Source organism: Loxodonta africana, chromosome 24, assembly GCF_030014295.1.
Source record: "Loxodonta africana isolate mLoxAfr1 chromosome 24, mLoxAfr1.hap2, whole genome shotgun sequence".
Classification (NCBI taxonomy): Eukaryota; Metazoa; Chordata; class Mammalia; order Proboscidea; family Elephantidae; genus Loxodonta; species Loxodonta africana.
The window spans coordinates 47,793,792-47,816,983 of NC_087365.1; the positions used below are offsets into that span (position 1 = coordinate 47,793,792).

Consider the following 23,192-nt stretch of genomic DNA (forward strand, 5'->3'; position numbering starts at 1 on the left):
AATCACCGTTCTAAGTACCTGCCATTGAATCCTCACAAAAAACCTCGTAGGAGTGGGGGTGGCTAATCTCCCCCATTTTACAGATGGCAAAGTTGAGGCCCAAAACCAAAAAAACCAAAACCCAGTGCTGTCGAGTCGATTCCGACTCATAGCAACCCTATAGGACAGAGTAGAACTGCCCCATAAAGTTTCCAAGGAGCACCTGGCAGATTTGAACTGCCAACCCTTTGGTTAGCAGCCGTAGCACTTAACCACTATGCCACCAGGGTTTCCAGTTGAGGCCCAGCGAGGTTAAATCCTGGAGTAATCAGGGATCAAGCCCTCAACCCAGGAGCTGGACTACAGAGCTACATTCTTAACCACTCTACTATGCTGCCTTCTCAACCTGAGGTTGGGTTTCCAAATCCAGAGGTTATCAAAAAGCCTGGTGAGATCTTTATTCCAGGTAGTGACGGAAGCCTGGTCGTTCTTCCAGGCAACACACCAGAACCCCGAGTCCATTCCCTGCTCCTCATCTTCTACTTGGACCCCACCCAATCCTGACGATAAAAGCAATGACAAATGATAGCAGGAAATGCTTTACATCTGCCTTTTAGTCCTCATAAGAAGCCTAGGCAGCAGATACCATTATCCCCGTTTTATAGATGAAGAAACTGAGGCCCGTGGAAATTAAGGTCTCTGTCTAAGACTGACTAGTGAGAAGTGGTGGAACCAAGATTTGGGCCCAGGAAGTTTTAGCTCCAGATCTGAGCTTGTAATCGCTACTCCTATCACCCTAAAAACCCAGCCCCGACATCAGGGTTTGGACAACACCCTGAATCTAACGATCGAGGCCCACACAGGCCACCCCTGATCACATACGCCCGGCACTGATCACAGCCCTCAACTCAGACCACAAAGATACTAGCAGCTGCACCCAGGCCAGGCCACACCCTGAACCCCACCCCCAGTCCTGATGGCACATCCAGCCCTGCTCAGTTTCAGAGGTCACAAACTGCCTGACCAACAACCAAGTTCAGAGTTTATTTGGCCTGATGGCATTTTAATAAATTTTGAGGTAACATTTAAAATCAGAAAATAAGACCCCTAAAAATTCAGGTGAAAAAAAAAGAAAACCAATTGATCTAGCCATGCTCCCAAGAGGTGATAGGGACATGTGCTTGGGTGGAAGTGGGGAAAGGAGACGGTGGATGGATCTGGCGTGTCTGCGGAAGGCAGAACTAAAGGCCTTGTTGATCTATCCCACGGGGGCAGCGGGGGAATCAAGGGTGACAAGAAACATTAGAGTCTGAGCTCCTGAGCATATGGAGTCCATTTGCCGAGATGGGGAAGTCAGGAAGGGCAGGTATGGGGCAGAAAGTAGAGGAACTGGAGAACTTTGTTTCAGACAAAGTCAGTGTGAGGTGCCATGACACACCAAGTGATTTCAAGCAGGTGGCTGGATATGGAGGAAACTGGGCCTCAGTTTTCTCTTCTGTAAAATGAGAGGTGGGGAGGGCTTTGAGGGTCATGGGTCAAATTTCCAAGCGTGGTTAAATCCAAGTCCTCATTGTAGCTGCATAGCCACCCTGTCATAGGAACTTTTACCCCCATTTATCAGGTCTCGGCACAACAAATGCCTCAACACAGCTCTATGACCACCCCCAGCCCCACCCAGATGTCACATACACACCCACTTCCTTATGTAGGCTGCCTCCGGGGTCCTGCCAGAGGGGTTCCCTGACTGAGGCTATTGGTGGCCCCAAAGGACTCCACTCCCAGAGTCAGACTTGGTGGATCTCAAAGAAAGAAAACCCCAGGCAAAAGGGGTAGGGCCATGCAGAGGGTGAGGCAGTGGGGGCTCCCCCAAAAGGAAAGGGGTACTTGGGCAGCACCTCAGATTCTAATCCACAAGAGTGAAGGGTGCCAAGAATCTCGGGCCAACCGACCCCATCAGCATGACTCTGAATGAGTCCCTTCTCCTTGGGCCTCAGTTTCACCATCTGTCCAGTGGGCTGGAGCAGACAACCTTAGGTAACCTCTGATGTACCATCAAGTTAGGAAATGGTCCCAGAGCTCTCCGTTCAAAGACCTGATTCTTACCGCCTCTGACCTTTCTGGATAGGACTGTAAGCCCCCCCTCTAGGCACAGCTCACCCTCTGCAGAAGCAACCAGACTGGGGAAGCCAAACAAACCCCAGGGATCCTAGAAAGCCACCCAAAGCTGCCATTCTTGGGAGGGCCTGGCAAGGGCCCAAGCACTCACTCTCACGCTGCTCCCGCTCACGGATGATGGCATCCAACCACTTCTGCTTCTCCTCCGCCGTCTTGGCCATGCAGACAAACCACTTGTTCTTAGCCGTGTTGTGGATCTTCCAGCCATTGGTAACAGTGTAGCCATTGCTGTGGTAATCCGCTGGCGGGGGCAGGAGGCAAAGGAGGGTGAGTGTGAACTCAGCTGTACAACTCTCGGTATTTCACACTGAGCACTTGCAAGTGAGGGGTGTGGGACCAGCCCTTCCTGCTCCAGAACGACAGGGCCAGGGCATTAACAGGCACCGGGATTCGGAAGCCCTCCAGTGCTCACTCTTCTCTTGTCTATTTTCTGGTGGGAGAGGAGGACATTCTCCCAACCCCTCAATTATAGGGAGCATTTTTTTCAACGTACTCAACTGCTAATCAAAAGATTGAAGGTTCAAGTCCGTCCAAGGCACCTCAGAAGAAAGGTCTAACGATCTACTTCCAAAAAGAAGCCACTAAAAACCCTATGGAGCACAGTTCTCTGACATGGAGTTGCCGTAAGTCGGGGTTGACTTGACGGCAAGTGACTTTTTTTTTTTTTTTCCTAAGACCTCGCAGCCCGGGCACAGGCTCAGGGGTAGCTCATGGGAGACCCCTGCCCAGAGCCTAGGAATGCTTCCCAGCCTCCTCAACTATCTTACTCAGGCACTTGGGTTACTTTGAACCTCAGTGCAAACCTAACTATGCCCTTCACACTGCTGGTTTGGATGCTAAACAGCAAACCTCTTCGCAAACAGGTTGGTATTAGCCAGTGTAGCTGAAGACGGTCATACCCTGCATCTGAGAAGGGTCCACAGGTTTCAGGAGACTGCCAAAGGGCTTGGCAGCTCAAAAACAACCAAGAACTCTGCCCTAGACAAACTCAAGGACACATATACCAAGAGATGCCTGCAAGACGGTTGGGCATCACTATTCACAAGGTGGACAGTGACAACAGCCCCCAGAGTCCATCACCAGAAGGATGGCTACATTGTGGAATATACCCACAATGGAATACTCCACCACCACGGAAATCAACCAACTACAAAGAGCTACACGTAGAAACATGGAGGAATCTCACCCACATCGTGCTGAATGAATGAAGCAAGATGCAAAAGAATGTAGCCAGCATCTTTCCAACATAATATAAGGTTCAAACAGGGAAAATCAAAATGTTCAGTAATGCATGTTTAGGAGGTAAAAATATTTTTAAAAAGCAAGAAAGTGATTATCACAAAGTTCAGACAGAGGTTAGTTCTGCTGGAAGGAAGGAGTTGTGACCACAAGAGAGCTGATGAGGGACTTCTGGGGTGCTGGCAGTGGTTTTTTTTCTTAACCTGGATGTTATGTATTGAATTGCGTCCCCCAAAAATACGTGCTGGAGTCCTGATACCAATACCTGTGGATGCAATCCGATTTGGAAATAGGGTTTTCTTTGTTATGCTACGTCAGTGTACAGTGTGTCTTAACCCTAGTTTCCAGAGTGACATAAAGAACGGCACAAACACAGAGACGAGCAAGCACTGAAGGGGCATGGATGCCACCCAAAGATTGACAAAGAACTGAGGAACACTGGGGCTACAGAAGCTGAGAAAAGGGTCTTCCCCCAGAGAGCGTTTTCCCTGTAGCTGGTGCCCTGAATTTTGACTTCTAACCGTCTAAACTGTGAGAAAATAAAATTTCTGTTCTTCAAAGCCATCCACTTTTGGTATTTGTGTTACAGCTGCACTAGACAACTAAGACACTAGCTGGCTACCTGGGTATTTGCTTTATGTTTCAGGCACTTTTCTGTAGGTAGGTTACATTTCATAATAAAACCAAAGAACCAGATCCTTTGCCATCAAGTGGATTCTGACTCGTAGCAACCCTACAGAACAGAGTAGAACTGCCCCATAGGGTTTCCAAGGCTGTGATCTTTATGCAAGCAGACTGCCAGCATCTTTCTCCCACAGAGCAGTTGATGGGTTCAAACCACCAACCTTTCAGTTAGCAGCTGAGTGCTTAGCCAGCCTCACATTTCACAATAAGGAGGAAAAAATCATTTAAATGAAATAGGACCAAGAAGCAGGAGGCACTGGGCTCAGGCAAGGTCTAGGGGAGGGGGTTACCTGTCCCATCTTCCACGTTCTCCACCTCCATGACTTCTGTGTTGATTCGACCCCTGAAGATGTAGAGGGAGCCATTGATGGATTTGGTCCTCTTGGTTGATTTCTTGCTCCCGGTGACCCTGAAACAAAGTGGGAAGTCATCGTGCCCTGCACCTCACACCAGACTACAAATGTTTTCAACAGAGCAAAGGGGAGAGCAGAAATATTGAGGGGAAGCCAGGGCGAGCAGAGGGTTAGGAGTATTAAGAGTGGGGGATCTACAAGTGGTGCCTGTGCGGATTGAGCAAGTCACTTCTCCTCTCCCAGCCACGGTTTCCTCATCTGTAAAATGGGTACAACCTTGCTGACCTTACAGAGCTACTTTTCGGCTAACAGGAAACATCAGAAGAGAATCCAACCAGAAACAGAAACCCATTCTTCTTGGCTAGAAGGTAGGAAAAGGCCATTCAGTTTCTCATAAACAGACAGGTACTTTCTGAAACAAGACCAGAGAGGAAGGAGAGCTTGGGCTGCTCCATATTCCCCAGAACTGGTATTTTATTTCTCATTTTGGCCACGCTGACGGGTACATAGTAGAACTTCATTAACCATTTCATTTGTATTTCCCTGATGAGTAACCTTTTCATGTTTATTCACCATCTGGTATTTTCCTTTGGAAAATAACTGCCCCTTGCCCATTTTTCTGCTGGGTGATCTTTTCCTGAATGATTTATAGCAGGGGTTGGCAAACTTCTTCTGAAAAGGGCCAGACAGTAAATATTTTCAGCTTTGCAGGCCATATGGACTCTGTCCCAACCACTCAACTCTAGCCTTGTGCTGCGAAAGCAGCCATGTTGTTGCTGACGATAATGGCTCAGAGTAGAATTGCTCCACAGGGTTTCCAAGGCTGGGACTTTCTGGAAGCAGGTCACCAGCCCTGTCTTCTGAGGTGCCTCTGGGTAAGTCTGAACCACCAACTTTTCAGCTACTAGCTGAGTGCTTAACTGTTTGCACCACCCAGAGACACAGACAATACAAAAAGGAATGGATGTGGCTATATTCCAATAGAACTTCATACACAAAAACAGGCAGAGGACAGAATTTGGTTTATAGGACTTCTTTATCTATTCTGCATAACTCCATTGTCAGCTATATGGATTGCAAGGACCTTCTCTCAGTCTGTGGCTTACCTTTTTACTCTGTTCACGATATCTTTTGGTGAATAAAAGTTCTTAATTTTGACACATTCTAATTTATCTATTTTTCCTTTATAATTTATTTTTTATCCTACTTAAGAAATCTTTGCTTACCCCCAGAACATAAAAATAAAATATTCTCCTATGTTTACTTCTAGAAGCTTTACTGTTTTATCTTCCACATTTAAACTCTATGAAAACAGTCGGCAGACACCTAGCAGCTTCAGGCATTTCCTGTGACCATGTCAGAGTCAGGCTGGAGTTCCATCCATCATTGCCCGGTCCCTGGACCTCTCAGAGTCCAGTCCTCTGGCTCTCTATCCAGAGGCAGGAATGCTAGCAGCCTGCCAGGTTCTCTCCAGAGACAGACGTGCCCTTCCCCTCCGGCCAGCCAGGCTCATTCCAGAACAGAGGCAGGGAATGGCCTTAAAGTTGCTGTGGCAACCACAGGAAAGGCCCAAAAAGGCCCACAGGGAATCCGGCACAGCTGGATTCAGATGCTCTACCTCGATAGGTAGAACTGCCCCACGGGAGGAAGGGCCTGCACTAGGGTAGCCAAAGGCTGAGCAAACTCGGCCAAAAGTTGGGAGCAGTCACAGAGGCCTGAAGGGACATTCTGTTTTCTAAACTCCAGCGTTCTGGGAAAAGTGCCTGCTTCAGACAGCCCAGGGCGGGGCAGTGGGGAAAGGCAGGGGGTGGACGCTGGCAGCAGGCTTGGAACTGCCAACGGAGGACTCTCAGGATGGCCCCAGGGAGGACAGGGAGGAAGGAAGGAGGGAGTAAAAGGAGACTTTGGTGGGGATGGGGGAGGGAGGACAGGAGGACATGAGACAGACACAGGCAGACCTAAAGGTGCGGGCAGGGTGAAGCATCAACGAGGAAAAGAGAAGCTGAACCAGATGGGAGATGGTAGAAGAGGAAGACCAAGGCCTTTAACAAGAAGGACCAAGTCCCAGAACAGGGAAGAAATGGCAAAGCGGAAGGGGGCCTGTGGTTAAAGCACCTACGGTGTGCCAGAGGAAACCTGTGGGGAAGCTCTACTCTGTCCCATAGGGTGGCTATGAGTCGGAATCGACTTGACAGCAACGGGTTTATATGTCAGAGGCTATACCCATGCACTAGCCATGCCATCGCACTGAATAAGGACCCAATAGGCGGAGGTAAGCTGGCAATAACAGTAATAGCAGCTAACCTTGACTTTGTGCACTTACTGTGTGCTACATATGTAACACATTTAAATGTGTAACATACTTAATCCTCACAACAACTCTATGAGGCAGACATGATAATTAGTCCTATTTTACAGATAAGGAAACTGAGGCACAGAGCTACAGAAATGGCTGAATACGGATTCAATGAAAAGGAGCCTGGATCTTAACCAGACACTACTGTCAAAAGGGGTTTATCTTCCTCATCTTATAGATGAGGAAACTGAGGTTCAGAGTGACCCAGCAAAAGGAGGGAAACAAAGAGAAGCCCACACATGCACATGAAATGCCCATTCACCCTGCGTCTTTCTCGCCACAACCTTAGGAGGCCAGAAGAAACAGATGAGGAAATGAGCCTGTGAGACATGGCCGGGCCACAAAAGCAAGTCAGAGGCAATGCTGGAAGCAGGGTTTGGGCCCTTGGCTCTAGATTTTGCTAGATAAAGGATAAAGAAGCCTCTGGAAAGTCAACATTTCATCCCTAAGACAAATAACAGGAAGGAGAATTCAAGAAGAGCTATTTTGGTCAATTGAGACCAACCTGTAAGCAACATAACTGAAAGGCAGGAATCTCTCCATCCTCAAACCTACCCACTCATTTACCACCCACCCATTCAACACTGACTCGTGCCCCCAGTCCTCCAACCATCTACCCACCCCTCCATTTCCTAACTCTGTCCAACCGTTCGTCCATCTATCCGCTCATCCACCCAAAGATCCAAACTTCCACACCTGAGTTCAATCGCCCCAGCAGCTATCAACCAACCTTCTATCCATCCATCAACACACCCACCCATCGACCGTCTATCCACTAATCCCCAAACTTCATCATCCACCTATGCTCCCAATTATATAACCATGCAGCCAACCATCCATTCGCCCGCTTTCTCAACAAACCCTACATGAAGGCCTTCAATCCTCTATCTAAACATGCCTCTGCCCATTTACCATGCTTTCATATCCATTTCTCCAGCTACCCAAACATCCACACACTCCCCCAACTTTCCAACTATCCCTCCATCTGGCCATCTCCTAAATTTCCAACCATTCGACCATTCACGCATTCATCCACATATCTCTCTCTTCTTCCCCCGTGTCATCTACCATCCATTCATTTCCCAAACCCCCAATCACCTATCTATCCTTCTTCCCATTTGCCCAGGCATCCTATCCTTCACACTTCAGTCACACACACCTCTGTATCTATCTACCTACCCATCCATTCACCAAGTCCATAGTTCTCAGACTTTACAAAGTGCAAGAAGGACACAAAGAGGAGAAAAATGCCCTCCTTCACTCAAAAAGTTCAACAGGTAGAAGAGCCCCCCATCAAGCCTCTTATCCTAAGACCCTACAATCACAGAATGTTGGTATTGCTAAGAATCTCCAAACTTCCATGAGCATCTAGACCTATGCTGTCCAACACAGTAACCACAGGCCACATGTGGCTACTTAGCACCTGAAATGTGGCTAGTCTAAATTGAGATGCACTGTAAGCGTAAAAAACACACCAGATTTTAAAGACTTTGTACAAAAAAAAATGTAAAACACCTCATCAATATCTTTTGAATTGATTACATGTTGAAATGATAATACTTTGGGATTCTTGGGATATATCAGGATAAAAAAATATTTTCTTTAAATTCATTTTGCTTGTTTTTTGTTTTGTTTTACATTTTTTTAATGTGGCTGCTGGAAATTTTTAAATAACCTATGTGGCTCATACTATATTTCCACTGGACAGCTCTGATCTAGAACAAACCCCTCAACTTACAGAAGAGAAAAGAGAGGCCCAAAGAGAGAGGTGACAAGCCCAAGGTGTCAATGCTAAAGAAAAGTGGAGAGGTGAGACCCAATCCCAGCCTCCTGGTCCACCGGGGCAGCCCAGGCCCCCAGCAACTGACCTGGATTTCCGCTTGCAGTAGACAAGGAGGTTGTCAAAGAGGAAGAAGGCTCTCTCCTGGATGTTGCCTGCAGAGATTTTCAACAAAGTCCCCTGCAGGAGGAGCTGGGTGCAGATGTCCGTGAGGTTGGAGCCCTAGGTGGGGGCGGGGAGCACAGTGGGTGAGCCAGCAAACCCAGGAGAGCAACTCAGGAATGTAGCTTCCTTCCCCAGAGGCAGAACGTACCACCCTGCCCCCTCCACACTCCAAAATATCCAAATGCACCTCTGTGGGTAAATCCATCAGCAGACAGAAAACCAAGACCACCTGACTGATGGCTTCCATCTGTTGGACACGCCAGAACAATCCCAGGAATGTGACAGTTTCACAGACGAGGGACTTGGGGTGAAGGGACTTACCCAGCTCTCATAGCTAACAGCATGCCCTGTTTTGGGCATCTGGGTTTTGTTTGTTTTGTTGGTGGCTTTTTTTTGGCCTATCCCTTCCTCCTATATCTTGGCTTGTCATTATACCCCGTGCACAAGAATGCCATTTCCCTACAGTCCGAGCCTTTATCGAGCACCTGCCACTGTATTCCCAGCACCTGCAACACTCACTGACACACAGCAGGTACTCAATAAATGCTTGTTTAGCTGGTGACTGATTCAACGCAAGCACCCATTGGGGCAGGATTCAAAAAGCATGGAGCCTAGTTCAGGATGGGAGTGTAGATACAACAGCTCCTCAGCTCCATCCGGCCACTGAGGCTAAGTGACGGGAGGCGGGGGGTGGCTACGACACCAAGGATGTGTGACGTTTCACAAAATGTGGTGAGGTTCAGGGCGGTGTGGTCAGAGAAGCCAAGAGGGAGGGCTGAAGTGGGCCCTGGAAGACGGCCAGGATAAAGGGGCTGAAGATCCGTAAGGAGAAACGAAGTCCTGATACATGCTACGACATGGATGACCCTTGACAACATCAGCTGAGTGAAGGCAGTCAGTCACAAAAGGACACAGACTGTATGATCTCACTTATACAAAATTTCTAGAATAGGCAAATGTATAGAGACCAAAGTTTATTCGTGGTTACCAGGGGTGGGCAGGAGGGAGGGGAAAAGGAGGAATCAGTATTTAGAAAGCGCTGAGGGTCTGTTAATGAGGTGGAAAATTTGGCAACAGGTATGCTGTGATGGTTGCATATCACGAGTAATGTAATCAATGCCAAAAAAAAAATGTTTTTGATTAAAAAAATAATTTTTTTAAAAAAAGGAGGGTGAAGATCGGGATCAGGGAAGATCCTGGCTGGGAGGGGTCTTCAGGGGCCAGAGACCACACGGATCTGGCTAGAGCTCCAGGAAGACCCAGGTGGGACAGGAAGACCCAAAGTTCTGAGAGAAGAGGCTTGAAAGAGACCTTGGAGGGCACGGAAATGCCACCCGAGGTAGCCCGCCAGATTCCCGTGAATCCATGTTCCTCTTCCTTCACAGGAAGAGCTTCAGCTGGCTCTTGACTGTCCAACCAGACTACCCTTCCCAGCCTCCCTTGCACCAGGTGAGGTCATATGACTAAATTAGTGCCAGTGTCCCTCACCTCACACCACTTCCTTGAAAACAAATTGCTTCCCCTCATCTTCCTCTTTCCACAGACTGGAGGACAGCTGCAGTGGCGGTGGCTTACACCCTAGCAGATGGTGAACAAGGTGGTGGAAGCTGGAAGCTACCGAAGCAGAGCCGCCCCGCCTCTGGCCAGCATGCCCACCTGTGTACTGCCATTGTGAAATAAACTTTCATCTCATTTACCAGCAGCCGGCAGAGAGCTGATTCTGACTTATGGTGATCCCATGTGTGTCCGAGTAGGACTGTGCTCCATAGGGTTTTCAGTGTTTTTCTGATTTCTGCATAAGTGGATCACCAGGCCTTTCTTCTGAGGTGCCTCTGGGTAGATCTGAACCTCCAACCTTTTCGTTAGCAGCTCAGCACATTCACCGTTTGCGCCACTAGGGACTCCTCCTCTCATTTGGGATGTCCTCCTTGCAGGAGTCAAACATATACTTTAACTAACACATCAAGACAAGGAAGTAGCCATCAATGGGCGGCATGGACATTCGGGCCCAAGGACTATTACGCAAAAGCAGTGTTTTGGGGGAGATACATTTGGTGGCCTGAAGAATACAGTGAAGGGGTTTACAAACAGGGGTTCTCATGACCAACTCGGAGAAGAGAGAGGGAGAACTGCTTGCAACAATCTCCTTCCCAAAACACTCAATATCCAGAGGCAACGGGGAGTTCATATCCTGGTTGAAACCGGGTTTGCTGACACAATTATTTCTGAGACGCGAAAAGGGGAACTGATGAAGAAATCAAGACACAGTCTGCTCACTGTCTGCCATGGCCTTCTCACTGCCATTAGAGCTAGGTTTTGCTCCATGTCCTCAGCCAGGCTGGGCGCAGCACACCGTTCATCCCAACAATGCCCTCTGGATCCACTCAGGCTAGGAAACCAGCCTCCTTGTGGCCAACAGCTGTGCAGCCCAGGGCTGGCACCGTTAACAGCAATCACAGCACCCAGCTCGGCCAGGGTCCCACGTGGCATGCACACACGCGCATCACAGGCAAAGCTCTGAGTCTCACAGCACAGCAGCCCAGCGAAGTAACGAGCCAAGCAGCTGGATGGCCATGTGGCACTCAAGGTGCATCAGGACAGTGTCTAGAAAACAGAGATTTGGCTAACAGAGCCCCTGGCCTGCTGCACCTGCTGCACTAAGGCTTCCCTGATGACGAGTCTCTTGGACCACCACTGTCCTCACAAATAGGGTGAGTGTAACTCCCTAGGCCATGTGGCTCCACCGGTGGCCCAAGGCCAGCTCAGGGTGAACAACAGTTAGAGATGAACCCTCCTCCAGACCACAGGTCTCCTCTCCTCCCCTCGCCTCACGCACCCAGCCCACCAGCCTTTCCAGGCTCCGAAGGGGTGTTTAGCTGCTTCTATGTCTGATCCTTGGAAATCCTATGGGGCAGTTCTACTCTGTCCTATAGGGTTGCTATGAATTGGAATCAACTCTACAGCAACATGTTTGGTTTTGTATGTCTGGATCTTTACCACCTGTCTGTCAGTTTGTCGGATTGTGGTGGCTTGCATGTTGCTATGATACCAGAAGTTATGCTATCATTATTTCAAATACCAGCAGGGTTACCAATGGTGGACAGGTTTCAGTGGAGCTTCCAGACTAAGACAGACTAGGAAGAAAGGCCTGGTGATCTAATTCCAAAAATTAGCGAATGAAAATCCTATGGCTCACAACAAAATATTATCTGATATAGTGCTGGAATATGAGCCCCCTAGGTTAGAAGGCACTCAAAATATACAACAGCTCTAATAGTGGACTCAAGGATACCAACAATCACGAGGAAAGCGTAGGACCTCCTCTGTTTCATTCTGTTGTACATGGGATCACCATAAGTCAGAGCCAACTCCATGCAACTAACGCCAAAATATGTCTGAACCTGGTACCTGGCCCTACCGTAGCCCCCCAGGCTCCAAGGTCCAGAGGGCTCCAAGGTCACACAAGTCTTAGAGGACCACGGAGCAGAGAGGAAGCATACTCAGCCCAGGATACTGCCTCTCTGGCCTTGGCCAAGGACCACCCAGTAAACTGTCTGAAATGACAAGCATATCATAGGGGGAAGCCCTGTCTATCCAGCCCTGCTGAAAAGCCCTACCAGCCCCTCAGACTCTCTACAGTCCTCAAACCCAGGTCATGGGTGATTCTAAGGATCAGATACGCAGGAAAGGGGCTCAGCACCAAGACCTCATTCCAGATAACACAGGCTTGATAAAACCGAAGCAGAAGATGACAAAAGCTACAAGCGTAGGATTTAACACGTGCTGAGTAATGTTCTAGGTACCTTGTACAAACCCTGTTAGTCCTTACAGCCTCATTTCACAGATAAGCAAACTGAGGCAAAGAACAGGGAAGTGCCCTGCAAAAGTCACATAGCTAGTAAGCAAGCTGGGATTCAAACCCACTCCCCTGCTCCCCTATCTGATACCTCTGCCTTAGTATCCCTCTTACAGGACAGCCTGAAGATTATTCTATGCAATCGACAGTCTAAAGCAGGGGTCCCCAAGGGGAGCGCCCATGTCCCCCAGGGAACACAAGGGTTCCCAGGGAGAGTAGGAAGGAAATAAGGGAACTTCTCTTTAGAGTCTTGTAAAGATTTGATGTTTCCTCTCTCCTGTTCCTTTCTTTCCCCATGTGGGCGGGTGAGCAGCTGATCGTCTCTTGAACCAGGACTAAGAGGCTGCGAGAGGAACGTGCCCTGGTTCTTTCTTATTGAGAACATGCCTTTTCTTTTTATTACTGTGAGCTTTACATGGGAGCCCATGGGGCTTGAATCTGTGATGTCCCTCTGCAGGAGAGTCACCCACACTGGGCATGACTTCTCAACAAAGCTGCCTGATGCTTTTTCCATCTATAAAAATAAGAAAGAGATCCCGCTTTGCCTACACAGCTCCTCCTGATGCTGACTGCGTTTCCTCCGAGCCAGGCTGTTCTGAGCACTTTCTGTGCACCAACACAAAATCCTCACCATGGCCCACCAGGCAGGTACCGCCATTATCCAGACTTTTCAGATGGGGAAACTGAGGCAAGGGCATCACTCCGCGTAGAGGGGGTTGACTTGTTCACTCCCTTCCAAGGTACTGAGACATACTGACACTTCCTCGTGCTCAGTGAAGAGGGTTTACGGATTAATTTTTCCAATTTTCACGAAACCAGTCCTCAAGGCAAAGAAGGGCAAGTGGCTTAGAAAAGATCTTGCCAAGAAACCACAGATCAGAGATCAAACTAATGATGCAGTCCCAACAAAGAGTAGGAAAGAAAAGACCCCCTCCTCAGTACGAGCTCCTTGTCGGCCACATTCCAGGACAGAGAAGATAACCAGCCATTCAGATCAGGCAAGAGCTCAAAGAAAACAACAAGAAACTATCAAGAAGAGTATCCACAGCAGGGATCTGCAACCACCAGGGTCGCCATTCACTGTGAACTGTGTCCTAAGCCCATACTGTCCTCTGAAGTTCTAACTACTGAGAACATGGAGCCATCACAATTAGCTTCACTCTTAAACATTACTTTTTTTCTAGCTAGAACATATTCTCTTTTCAAGTCGCCTTTTAGAATCAAACTGTATTTACGAACTTTTCTATCACATGAAAAACCATTTTCCATTTTCCATAGGACACTCGTATTCCACGTCTTACTTCTCAAAATAACACCAGGGGATAAGCTCATTATTACTGAGATTAGATAAATAGGAGGAAATGAGGCCAAGAGAGCAGGACAAACTTGCCCAAGGCAAACCAAGTCCCTGTGCCTCAGTTTCCACAGCAATAAAATGGGGATAATAATGGTATCTCCCTCATAGTGTTGGAAGCATGTAATAAAAAAAAAAAAAAAAAAAGCATGTAATAGGTGCTCAATAATTGCAGCAATTCTTATTCCAGGACACTTTATTTCCCATTCCACCCAGAAACTGATCAAAATAAGGGTCATGGGGTTCTCGAACTACAGACTTGCATGGTCAGAAAGGACCCTAAAGACCCTTAGTTAGTTTCCCTAAGACCTTAGCAGGAGTCCTCTGGAAATCACTTCTGCTCTGGTTGCCAATGAGCTTGCTCAATACCCTCTCCAAAGAGACTCACATGAAAAATTTCTTTTCCATTTAAGTGTCAGGAAATGCTCTGTTTGCCAGAAGACCTGCTCTGCCTCTTCCTTTTTTGACAATGAGTGTTAGGAAACTTATGTGTAGTGTTCTTTTCACCTTGGCTGCCAGGAAGCTCGGAGCCCAAACAGGCAGATGCTTAAATGAGTCAACTCTTATTTCCTCTCACAGTTAGCATGTTTGCTGAAAGTGACCCCCATTCTAGCTAAAGAGATGAAAGGGGAAATCTCCCTGGGGCTTCTGGAAAAGGTTTTCCTCCACTGGTGAAGAAAGCTCTCTCTCACTGCTCCAGCCATGCCTGTCTCCTGCTTTTGAACATGTGCTACCTGAAGCTGCTGCCATTTTGGAATCATGAAAGGAAGGCCAAAAAGATCACACAAAGACCCTCGTGAGGCTGGAATGAGAGTCCTTGGAGAAGGCGTCCTGACTGGCACAGCTGAGTATCAAGCAGCTTTCAGTTACAGAAAACAGAGGCCAAGCTACCTACTTTAAGCAGAAAGGAATGAGGAGCTTATGGTCATTGAAAGGACTAGAGGAGTTAGGACTCCAGGCTGGGGCTCCCAGAAAACTGACTGTCATGGATTGAATTGTTCCCCTCGCCCCTGTCAACTTGGCTAGGTCAGGATTCCCTTGTATGATTGTACTGCTTTATCATCTGATGTGATTTCCCTATGTGTTGCAAATTCTATCGCTATGATGTAATAAGATGGATTAAAAAAAAAGATGAGAAGCAGTTAAATTGATGAGGTCCAACCGAATGCAGAAATTATAGAACAATATCATTAATATCCCACGCAAGCAAAATATTGGTGAAGATCATTCAAAAACAGCTGCAGCAGTATATCGACAGGGAACTGCCAGGAATTCAGGCTGGATTCAGAAGAGGATGTGGAACCAGGGCTATACATCATTGTTGATGTCAGATGGATCTTGGCCAAAAGCAGAGAATACCAGAAGGATATTTACCTGTGTTTTATTGACTATGCAAAGGCATTCAACTGTGTGAATCATGACAAATTACGGATAACATTGCGAAGAATAGGAATTCTAGAACACTTAATTGTGCTCAGGAGGAACCTTTACATAGATCAAGAGAGAGTTGTTCAGACAGAACAAGGGGATACTGTGTGGTTTAAAGTCAGGAAAGGTGTGTGCCAGGGTTGTATCCTTTCACCATACCTATTCAATCTGTGTCCTGAGCAAATAATGTGAGAAGCTGGACTATATGAAGAAGAACGGGACATCAGGATTGGAGGAAGACTCATTAACAACATGCGTTATGCAGATGACACAACACTGCTTGCTGAAAGTGAAAAGGACTTGAAACACTAATGAAGATCTAAGACCACAGCCTTCAGTATGGACTGCACCTCAACATAAAGAAAACAAAAATCCTCACAACTGGACCAAGGAGCAACATCATGATAAAAGGAGAAAAGACTGAGGTTGTCAAGGATTTTATTTTACTTGGATCCACAACCAAGAGCCATGGAGGCAGCAGTCAAGAAATCAAGACTCATTGCATTGGGTAAACCTGCTGCAAAGGACCTCTTTAAGGTTTTGAAAAGCAAAGATGTCACCTTGAAGACTAAGGTGTGCCTGACACAAGGCATGGTATTTTTTTTTTTTTTTAATTGTCCTTTACGTGAAAGTTTACAAATCAAGTCAGTCTTTCACACAAAAACTTATATACACCTTGCTACATACTCCCAATTGCTCTCTCCCTAATGAGAGAGCCCACTCTCCCCCTCCACTCTCTCTTTTCGTGTCCATTCCACCAGCTTCTAAACTCCTCTACCCTCTCATCTCCCCTCCAGACAGGGGATGCCATCAAGCCATGGTATTTTTAATCACATCATATGCATGTGAAAGCTGGACAATGAATAAGGAAGACCAAACAAGAATTGACGCCTTTGAATTGTGGTGTTGGCGAAGAATATTGAATACACCATGGACTGCCAAAAGAACAAACAAATCTATCTTAGAAGTGCAACCAGAATACTCCCTAGAAGCAAGGATGGCGAGACTGTGTCTTACATACTTTGGACATGTCAGGAGGGATCAGTCCCTGGAGAAGGACATCATGCTCGGCAAAGTACAGGGTCAGCGGAAAAGTGGAAGGCCCTCAACGAGATGGACTGACGCAGTGGCTGCAGCAAAGAGCTCGAGCATAACAATGATTGTAAGGATGGCACAGGACCAGGCAGCGTTTCGTTCTGTTGTGCACAGGGTCACTATGAGTCAGAACCGACCCGCTGGCACCGAACAACAACACAAGATTAGATAGTGTCTTAAGCCAATCTCTTTTAAGATACAAAAGAGAGAAGCAAGCAGAGAGACATGGGAACCTTATACCACGAAGAAAGCAGCGCCGAGAGCAGAATGCATTCTTTGGACCTGAGGTTCTTGTGCTGTGATGCTCCCAGACCAAGGAAAAGACTGATGACAAGGACCTTCCTCCAGAACTGACAGAGAGATAAAGCCTTCCCCTGGAGCTGACACCTCGAATTTGGACTTCTAGCCTACTGGACTGTGAAAGAATAAACTTCTCTTTGTTAAAGCCATCCACTTGTGGTATTTCTGTTATAGCAGCACTAGATGACTAAGACACTGATGCACTGCAGAGCTGGCCCGCCAGAGCTGCCACTGCCTCCACCACGGCTGAGAAGAGGCAGAATCGGACTGCCATTAGAGCTAGTACTCCAGGAAGGCAAAGCCCAGGCTGTATCTAGGCTCCAGGAGCTGCTGTCTCAACTGCCAGCTGCAAAGCTGGCCTATGCCTGCTAGATACACACCAGCAAAACAAAACAAACAAAAACCAGATACCCCATGCCCTGCCTCTTGACACCCAAGAGGCCAGAACCTGGGACCTCTGCCAGTGCTACCACAGAAAGCCAAGAGTGTCCACAGCTGTGCTTTGCTGCAAAAACAGAAGAAAGGTGCCTCCATCCTACCCCCCGACCTTACAAATCTCAAGCAACTGGATCTGAATTTCGCCAAACCCCAAATCACATCCTGCTTTAGTTATCTAGTACTGCTATTATCAGAAATACCACAAGTGGATGGCTTTAAACAAACAGAAGTTTATTCTTTCGCTATCTAGGAGACTAGAAGTGCAAATTCAGGGCATCGGCTTCAGGGGAAGGCTTTCTCTGTCGGCTCTGGGGGAAGGTCCTTCTCATCAATCCGCCCCTGGTCTAGGAGCTTGGTCACACAGGGATCCCGGGTCCAAAGGACACGCCATTCTCCTGGCTCTTGTCTCTTGGTGGTATGGGGTCCCCCACCTCTCTGCTCACTTCTCTCTTTTATATCTCAAATGAGATTGATTTAAGATACAACCTAATCTTGTAAATTGAGTCCTGCCTCATTAACATAACTGCCGATAATCCCACCTCACTAACATCATAGAGGTAGAACTTACAACACACAGGAAAATCACATCAGATGACAAAATGTTAGACAATCACACAATACTGGGACTCATGGCCTAGCCAAGCTGACACATATTTTGGGGGGCTCAATTCAATCCATGACACATCCCAAGACTGGGCTGCAAGGGAGTCTGGGGAACGCAGCTCTTCACTCTCCCCTTGGCAGGGCAGGAAGGGCCCCTGGAAGGATGCATGCCAAGTGCCAATCCACAATGTTCACCTCCTCCCTGAGCATAGACTCTCCTCTCTGTAGCTAAACCCTCAACCTGGCTGTGATACTGAGTCACAGGTTAGGATTCCCCAAGAAAGAAGAAAAAAGTGGAAGTCTTGAACACAGCAAGTGCCTCAAAGGCCCAGAAAATCCAAAGGGTCTGAGGCAGATGGCAAATAACCACGGTCCAGCAGTCTTTCCTCTTCGCTCTTCATCTCCCATTCCAACTATATTTGCTCCAATATTTACTTTTTATTTCTCTAGATTTTCCCATTTCATTCTACAGGTTCATGGGAAATGGTTAATAATCTGAGGGGAGGAGGTTTCAAACAAATAAAGGACATCTACTGGAGACAGAAGATCTCCAGGATCCCATCCCCTGACAACAGGGATGATACTAATACGAATACCTACCATTTACTGAGTACCTACTATGCACCAGGCTAGACGAGGAAACCGAAGTTCACAGAAGTTAAGATATTTCCCGAAAGTCATCCTGCAAGGGAGCGTGAAGGCCAGAATGGACATTTAACCCCTACCCTGAACCTCAGGGACAAAAGCTCAAAGGTCAGTGGGTACCAGGCAGGTAAGGCCACGTGTGAAGGAGCCTGAGTGAGGGGAAAATAGTGAGTAGTGAGGACTGAGGAGAAATGGGGGCCCCAGCCTTACCAATTTTTCAAGAGAAGCTTGAAATCTGGATTTTTCTATGGACTTAATTAGAAAATGACTTAATATTTTTTACAAACATTGTGTAGGCCAAACAATATACCCTGAAGGCCGATTCGGGCACCCAGGCTGTTAGCCTGTGTCCACCGTCATGTACCTCCCAGCCCTGCTCCAGCCCAAGAGGCCCCCTCCTGCCCCATATGCACCTCCCAGCCTTCGATGTGGGACTGTAGCTGCTCCAGGGCCTCCAACTTCTCCATCTGCCGTTTGGTCTCGTTGATGTTGGAGCAGACGGTCTTCATGGCCTGCAGAGCGCTCTGGACCGCGGGGTGGTCTGGGTGCTTGCCAGGGGTCCTCTTGGCCAGCTCCTGATGCAGGGGCAAGAAAGAGAGAAGTCAGCCCAGAGGGAACCAGACACGGTCACCAGGTCACCCAGCCTGGAGCTGAATCCCAGCTCTGCCACACAAGTTGTGTAACCTGGTACTGCAGAACACTGCTCATTCGTTCACTCAGCAAATGTCCACTGAATACCTCCTCCACACAGGCACTGTTCTAAGGCTCCAGGGATAGAGTTGCGAATAAAACAGATGAAAATGCCTCACTTCGTGGATACTACATTCAGTGAAGAGCATGGGACAAAATAAAAAAAAAAAACAGTATATAATACCAGATCAAACCAAACCCACTGTCATCAAATTGATTCTGACTCAAACTGACCCTACAGGACAGAGTAGAACTGCCTCCATAGGGTTTCCGAGGCTATAAATCTTTTCAGGAGCAGGCTGCCACATATTTCTCCCGGGAAGTGACTGGTAGGTTCGAACCGCCAACCTTTCAGTTAGCAGCCAAGTGCTTTAACCACTGTGCCACCAGGGCTCCTCAAATACAAGGTCAGGTAGTAACAAATGCTAGGAAGACAAATGAATCAGGATGAGAAGGTAGGAAGTCTTGGGAAGGGAGGTGTTATTTCAAATACAGAGGTCAGGGAAGGCCTCTCTAAGGAGGTGGCATTTGAACAGAGACCTAAATAAAGCAAAAATCTGGGAAGGGAACGGCAAATGCAAACGGTCTTAGTGGGAGAGTATGTGGTGTGCAGCAAGAACAGCCAGGAGGCCAGTGTGGCTGGAGCGAAGTAAATGAGAGAGGGAGAGAGAAAGAGAAATTCAGTCATTCAGGGAAGCAGCCACAGATATTCTCAATCCCAGCTTCAGTTTTCTCATCTGTAAAGTGGGCATAAAAATACCTCCACTTCACAGGGACATGGGCTGTGGCATGTAAAGAAGCCAGAAGGGGTAGACTCTTAATCCATGAACCCCTCCCCCACCATTTCTAACTCCACCTCAGCACTCACCACAGGCATAGGCTGGGACATTCTAAAGGCCAGGCCAGTCATAATCAAAGGATTTACTGAGAGGACCCAAGGAAGAAGGAATTAGCTCAGCCTCAATATCTGGGAAGATTTCCAGGCCAAATCACCCAACCGACAGCCTGTCAGCCTCTCGTCCAGGACCGTGCCCAAAGAGATAAGTGTCCCTATCATCTGACCCAGATATATGCCTAACGGTCCCAGTCCCTCCCCATGCCCCTATCTCTCCCTGCTGCCTCAAAAGTCACAGATAAGGTCTCTGCAGACACCACACTCTCGTGAGGTGGTTATAAGCACAGACCAGCGTGGCTTCGAGGGCTGGCCCTGCCCGTCACTAGCTAGGTGATCTCGGCCAGTCACCCTTCCATTCTGAATATTTCATCATCGGAAAACCAGTGATGATGATGATGGAGATGATGACAGTGGATGTTAATGCCTACTGAACCTTTACTCTGTGCTTATGAGGTAGGTTCTACTATTATCCCATTTAACAGGTGAGAAGACTGAGGCCCAGCAAAACCACCCAAAATCTTAGCAAAGTAAAGGGAGGAACTGGGATTTGAACCCAGGCCATCTGGTTCTGCTAGTAGAGTGGTGAGGAATAAATCAAATACTGCAGGAAAAGTAGCTGGCACATGGTTAAAAAAAAACCCAGTGCAGTCGAGTCAATTCCGACTCACAGAGACCCTATAAAACAGAGTAGAACTGCCCTATAGAGTTTCCAAGGAGCACCTGGCAAATTCAAACTGCTGACCCTTTGGTTAGCAGCCATAGCACTTAACCACTACGCCACCAGGGTTTCTGGCACATGGTTAACGTTGAGTATATGCTAGCTACCATTCTTCTTATACAACACCACATGTGAGCTGTGATTGTGAGACGCAATCTCTCAGGCAAGGGTGTTGTTCTGAGCACTCCCTGCAGAAAAACTCAAAACCAAAAACCCACTGCCATTGAGTCAATTCCAACTCATAGCAACCCTGTAGAACAGAGAAAAACTGTCCCATAAGGTTTCCAAGGCTGTAAATCCTTACGAAAGCAGACCGCACACATCTGTCTCCCATGGAGCAGCTGGTGGGTTCAAACCGTCGGCCTCTCAGTTAGCAGCTGAGCAGTTAACCACTGCACCACCAGGGCTCCCTCCCTGCAAAAAACAACTCCAAAACCTGCCCTGTCTATTCACATCAATCCTGCCCCGCCTGAACAAACCACCTCTCTTCGGAAAAGCAGGTCCCAACGATCCCAAGGCCCAGATGCTCTGCAGCAGCACGACCCTGGGGATTTACTGAGCTCCTGCCTCGTGCCCGGGAATGTGCCAAAGGGGAAGCAGGAGTGGGAGGGGATGGGGCCCTGCTCGCTGGAGGCTAAAGACACTGCTCGCTGGAGGATCAGACAACAGCCCCACATGGTGAAAACGCTCCTGATAAATCAGAGAAGGGGAAGGACAATGCGATCCAGAGCAAGCCGGAGGGACTCCAAGGAGGAAGTGAGATGAGGCAGGTGGGAGGCTGGGGACAGAGCCCTGTGAGGGGGAAATACGTCCACTCAGTCTTCACTCATCAAACACTGACTGAGCGACTGGTCTGTGAATGAACACTGGGGAGCGGGAGAGAACAAACGAGCTCTCAGGGAGGACAGTCTAGAGGGGAACAGTTAACAAGATAACTGCTATTACTACTACTGACCATGATAACAGCTAGTATTTAGTAAACATTCTCTGTCAAGCTCATGTAATCTTCACACCAACCTATGGGTTAGGTATTGTGACTGTCCCCATTTGACAGATGTAAAAACTGAAGCACTGAGAGGTCAGGTCACAAAACGTGGGTATATTCAGAGTTAACGGGAGCCTGAGTTACACTACGAAAGGTCTAATGCACAAAAGGAGGCTCCCACCCAATTCAGGACCGAACATACTGCCTTGATAAGTTAGGAAAGTGTCAGGTTCAAAGGAGACAGAATATGGCATTGAAAAAACTGGAATCCACATCCAAAGGGGAGCAGCTACATGAACCTACAGGGCTCGACCCAGAGTAGAGCAGATGTAGAAGGAACCCAAGAGCTGCCTGCTAAGCATCTTGGGAGGAATGCACAACTAAGAAGCAGCCCATTGGATCTGTAAGACCCCAGAAGCCCAAATGTGGGCCAACGCAGAAGGCAACTGCCTGCTTGAGTTGATCCATTCATATGCCAACAGGAGATTTCCCATAAGTCAGTAGGCTGCCTTGAAAGGTAGTGAGCTCTCATTGCTACCAACCAACCAATCCCCTGCTGTTGAGTCGATTCTGACTCATAGCGACCTATAGGACAGAGTAGAACTGCCCCATAGGATTTCCAAGGAGCAGGTGGTGGATTTGAACTGCCAATCTTTTGGTTAGCAGTCGAACACTTAACCACTGCACCACTAGGGCTCCGTGGGAGGGAGGAAGGAGAGGCCATCACTAGAGCTATCAATAATGTGTTCAGGAGTCTCCCCTAAAGCAAACAATAGTTTAGCTCAATTAGTAAAGAGTATCTGCCTTGAGCATTATGCTCTTTTAAAGAACTGCTGTATTTTTATGCAAATAACGTGCACAAGATGCCAGAACTGTTCCACTGCATTTCATCATTTCCACAAGTTATGTGTGTGGGTATGGATTTACATGAATTATTTGCGGAAAAATATGGGATCAAACTGACAACAGCAACTCGAAAGGTTAGATAGGAAGCTCAGGGGGCAGTGAGTTTATGTTAATGGGGGAGGAACAATTCGGAAAAGGAGGGTGCGAATGGTTGTACAACTTGAACAACGTAATCGATGTCAACGAATTGTACGTATAGAAATTGAATCTGTGTATGTTTCGCTGTTTAAATTTTTAGCAATAATAACAATAAAGAGAGATTTTCAAGATACTGATAATAGGCTCAGGCCTACTCGTGCCTTATCCTAGCTCGAGCAGTGTATCAGAGCATGGAGTCAAAAAGCCCTGTGGTCAAAAAAATAGGTTCTAGGAGTGGGGAGGATTTGAGCCACAGCTGCATCACTTCTCAACTGTTTGGACATCTGTAAATTGGGGATAATAACAGCATCTACCTCCTAAGGTTGCTAGGACGATCAAATCGAATGATGAATATAAAAACCATTGTAGATAATAAACAGCAGTGAATGGTAAACAGTAAGGACACAAGG

The 23,192-nt window shown here is 47.6% G+C and overlaps 1 protein-coding gene across 5 annotated transcripts in view; it reads right to left on the bottom strand.

The window, feature by feature from the left end:
* Positions 1 to 23,192, bottom strand: part of PREX1 (phosphatidylinositol-3,4,5-trisphosphate dependent Rac exchange factor 1) — a 221,784-nt gene that overhangs the window by 70,053 nt on the left and 128,539 nt on the right. For all 5 annotated transcript variants that reach the window (XM_064276180.1, XM_064276179.1, XM_064276178.1 and 2 more), the window contains 4 exons: positions 18,864 to 19,025; positions 8,655 to 8,788; positions 4,368 to 4,486; positions 2,246 to 2,395 (listed from right to left, as the gene is read on the bottom strand). In XM_064276180.1, the coding sequence (XP_064132250.1) occupies positions 2,246 to 2,395; positions 4,368 to 4,486; positions 8,655 to 8,788; positions 18,864 to 19,025 (565 nt within the window). The remainder of the gene's footprint in view (positions 1 to 2,245; positions 2,396 to 4,367; positions 4,487 to 8,654; positions 8,789 to 18,863; positions 19,026 to 23,192) is intronic.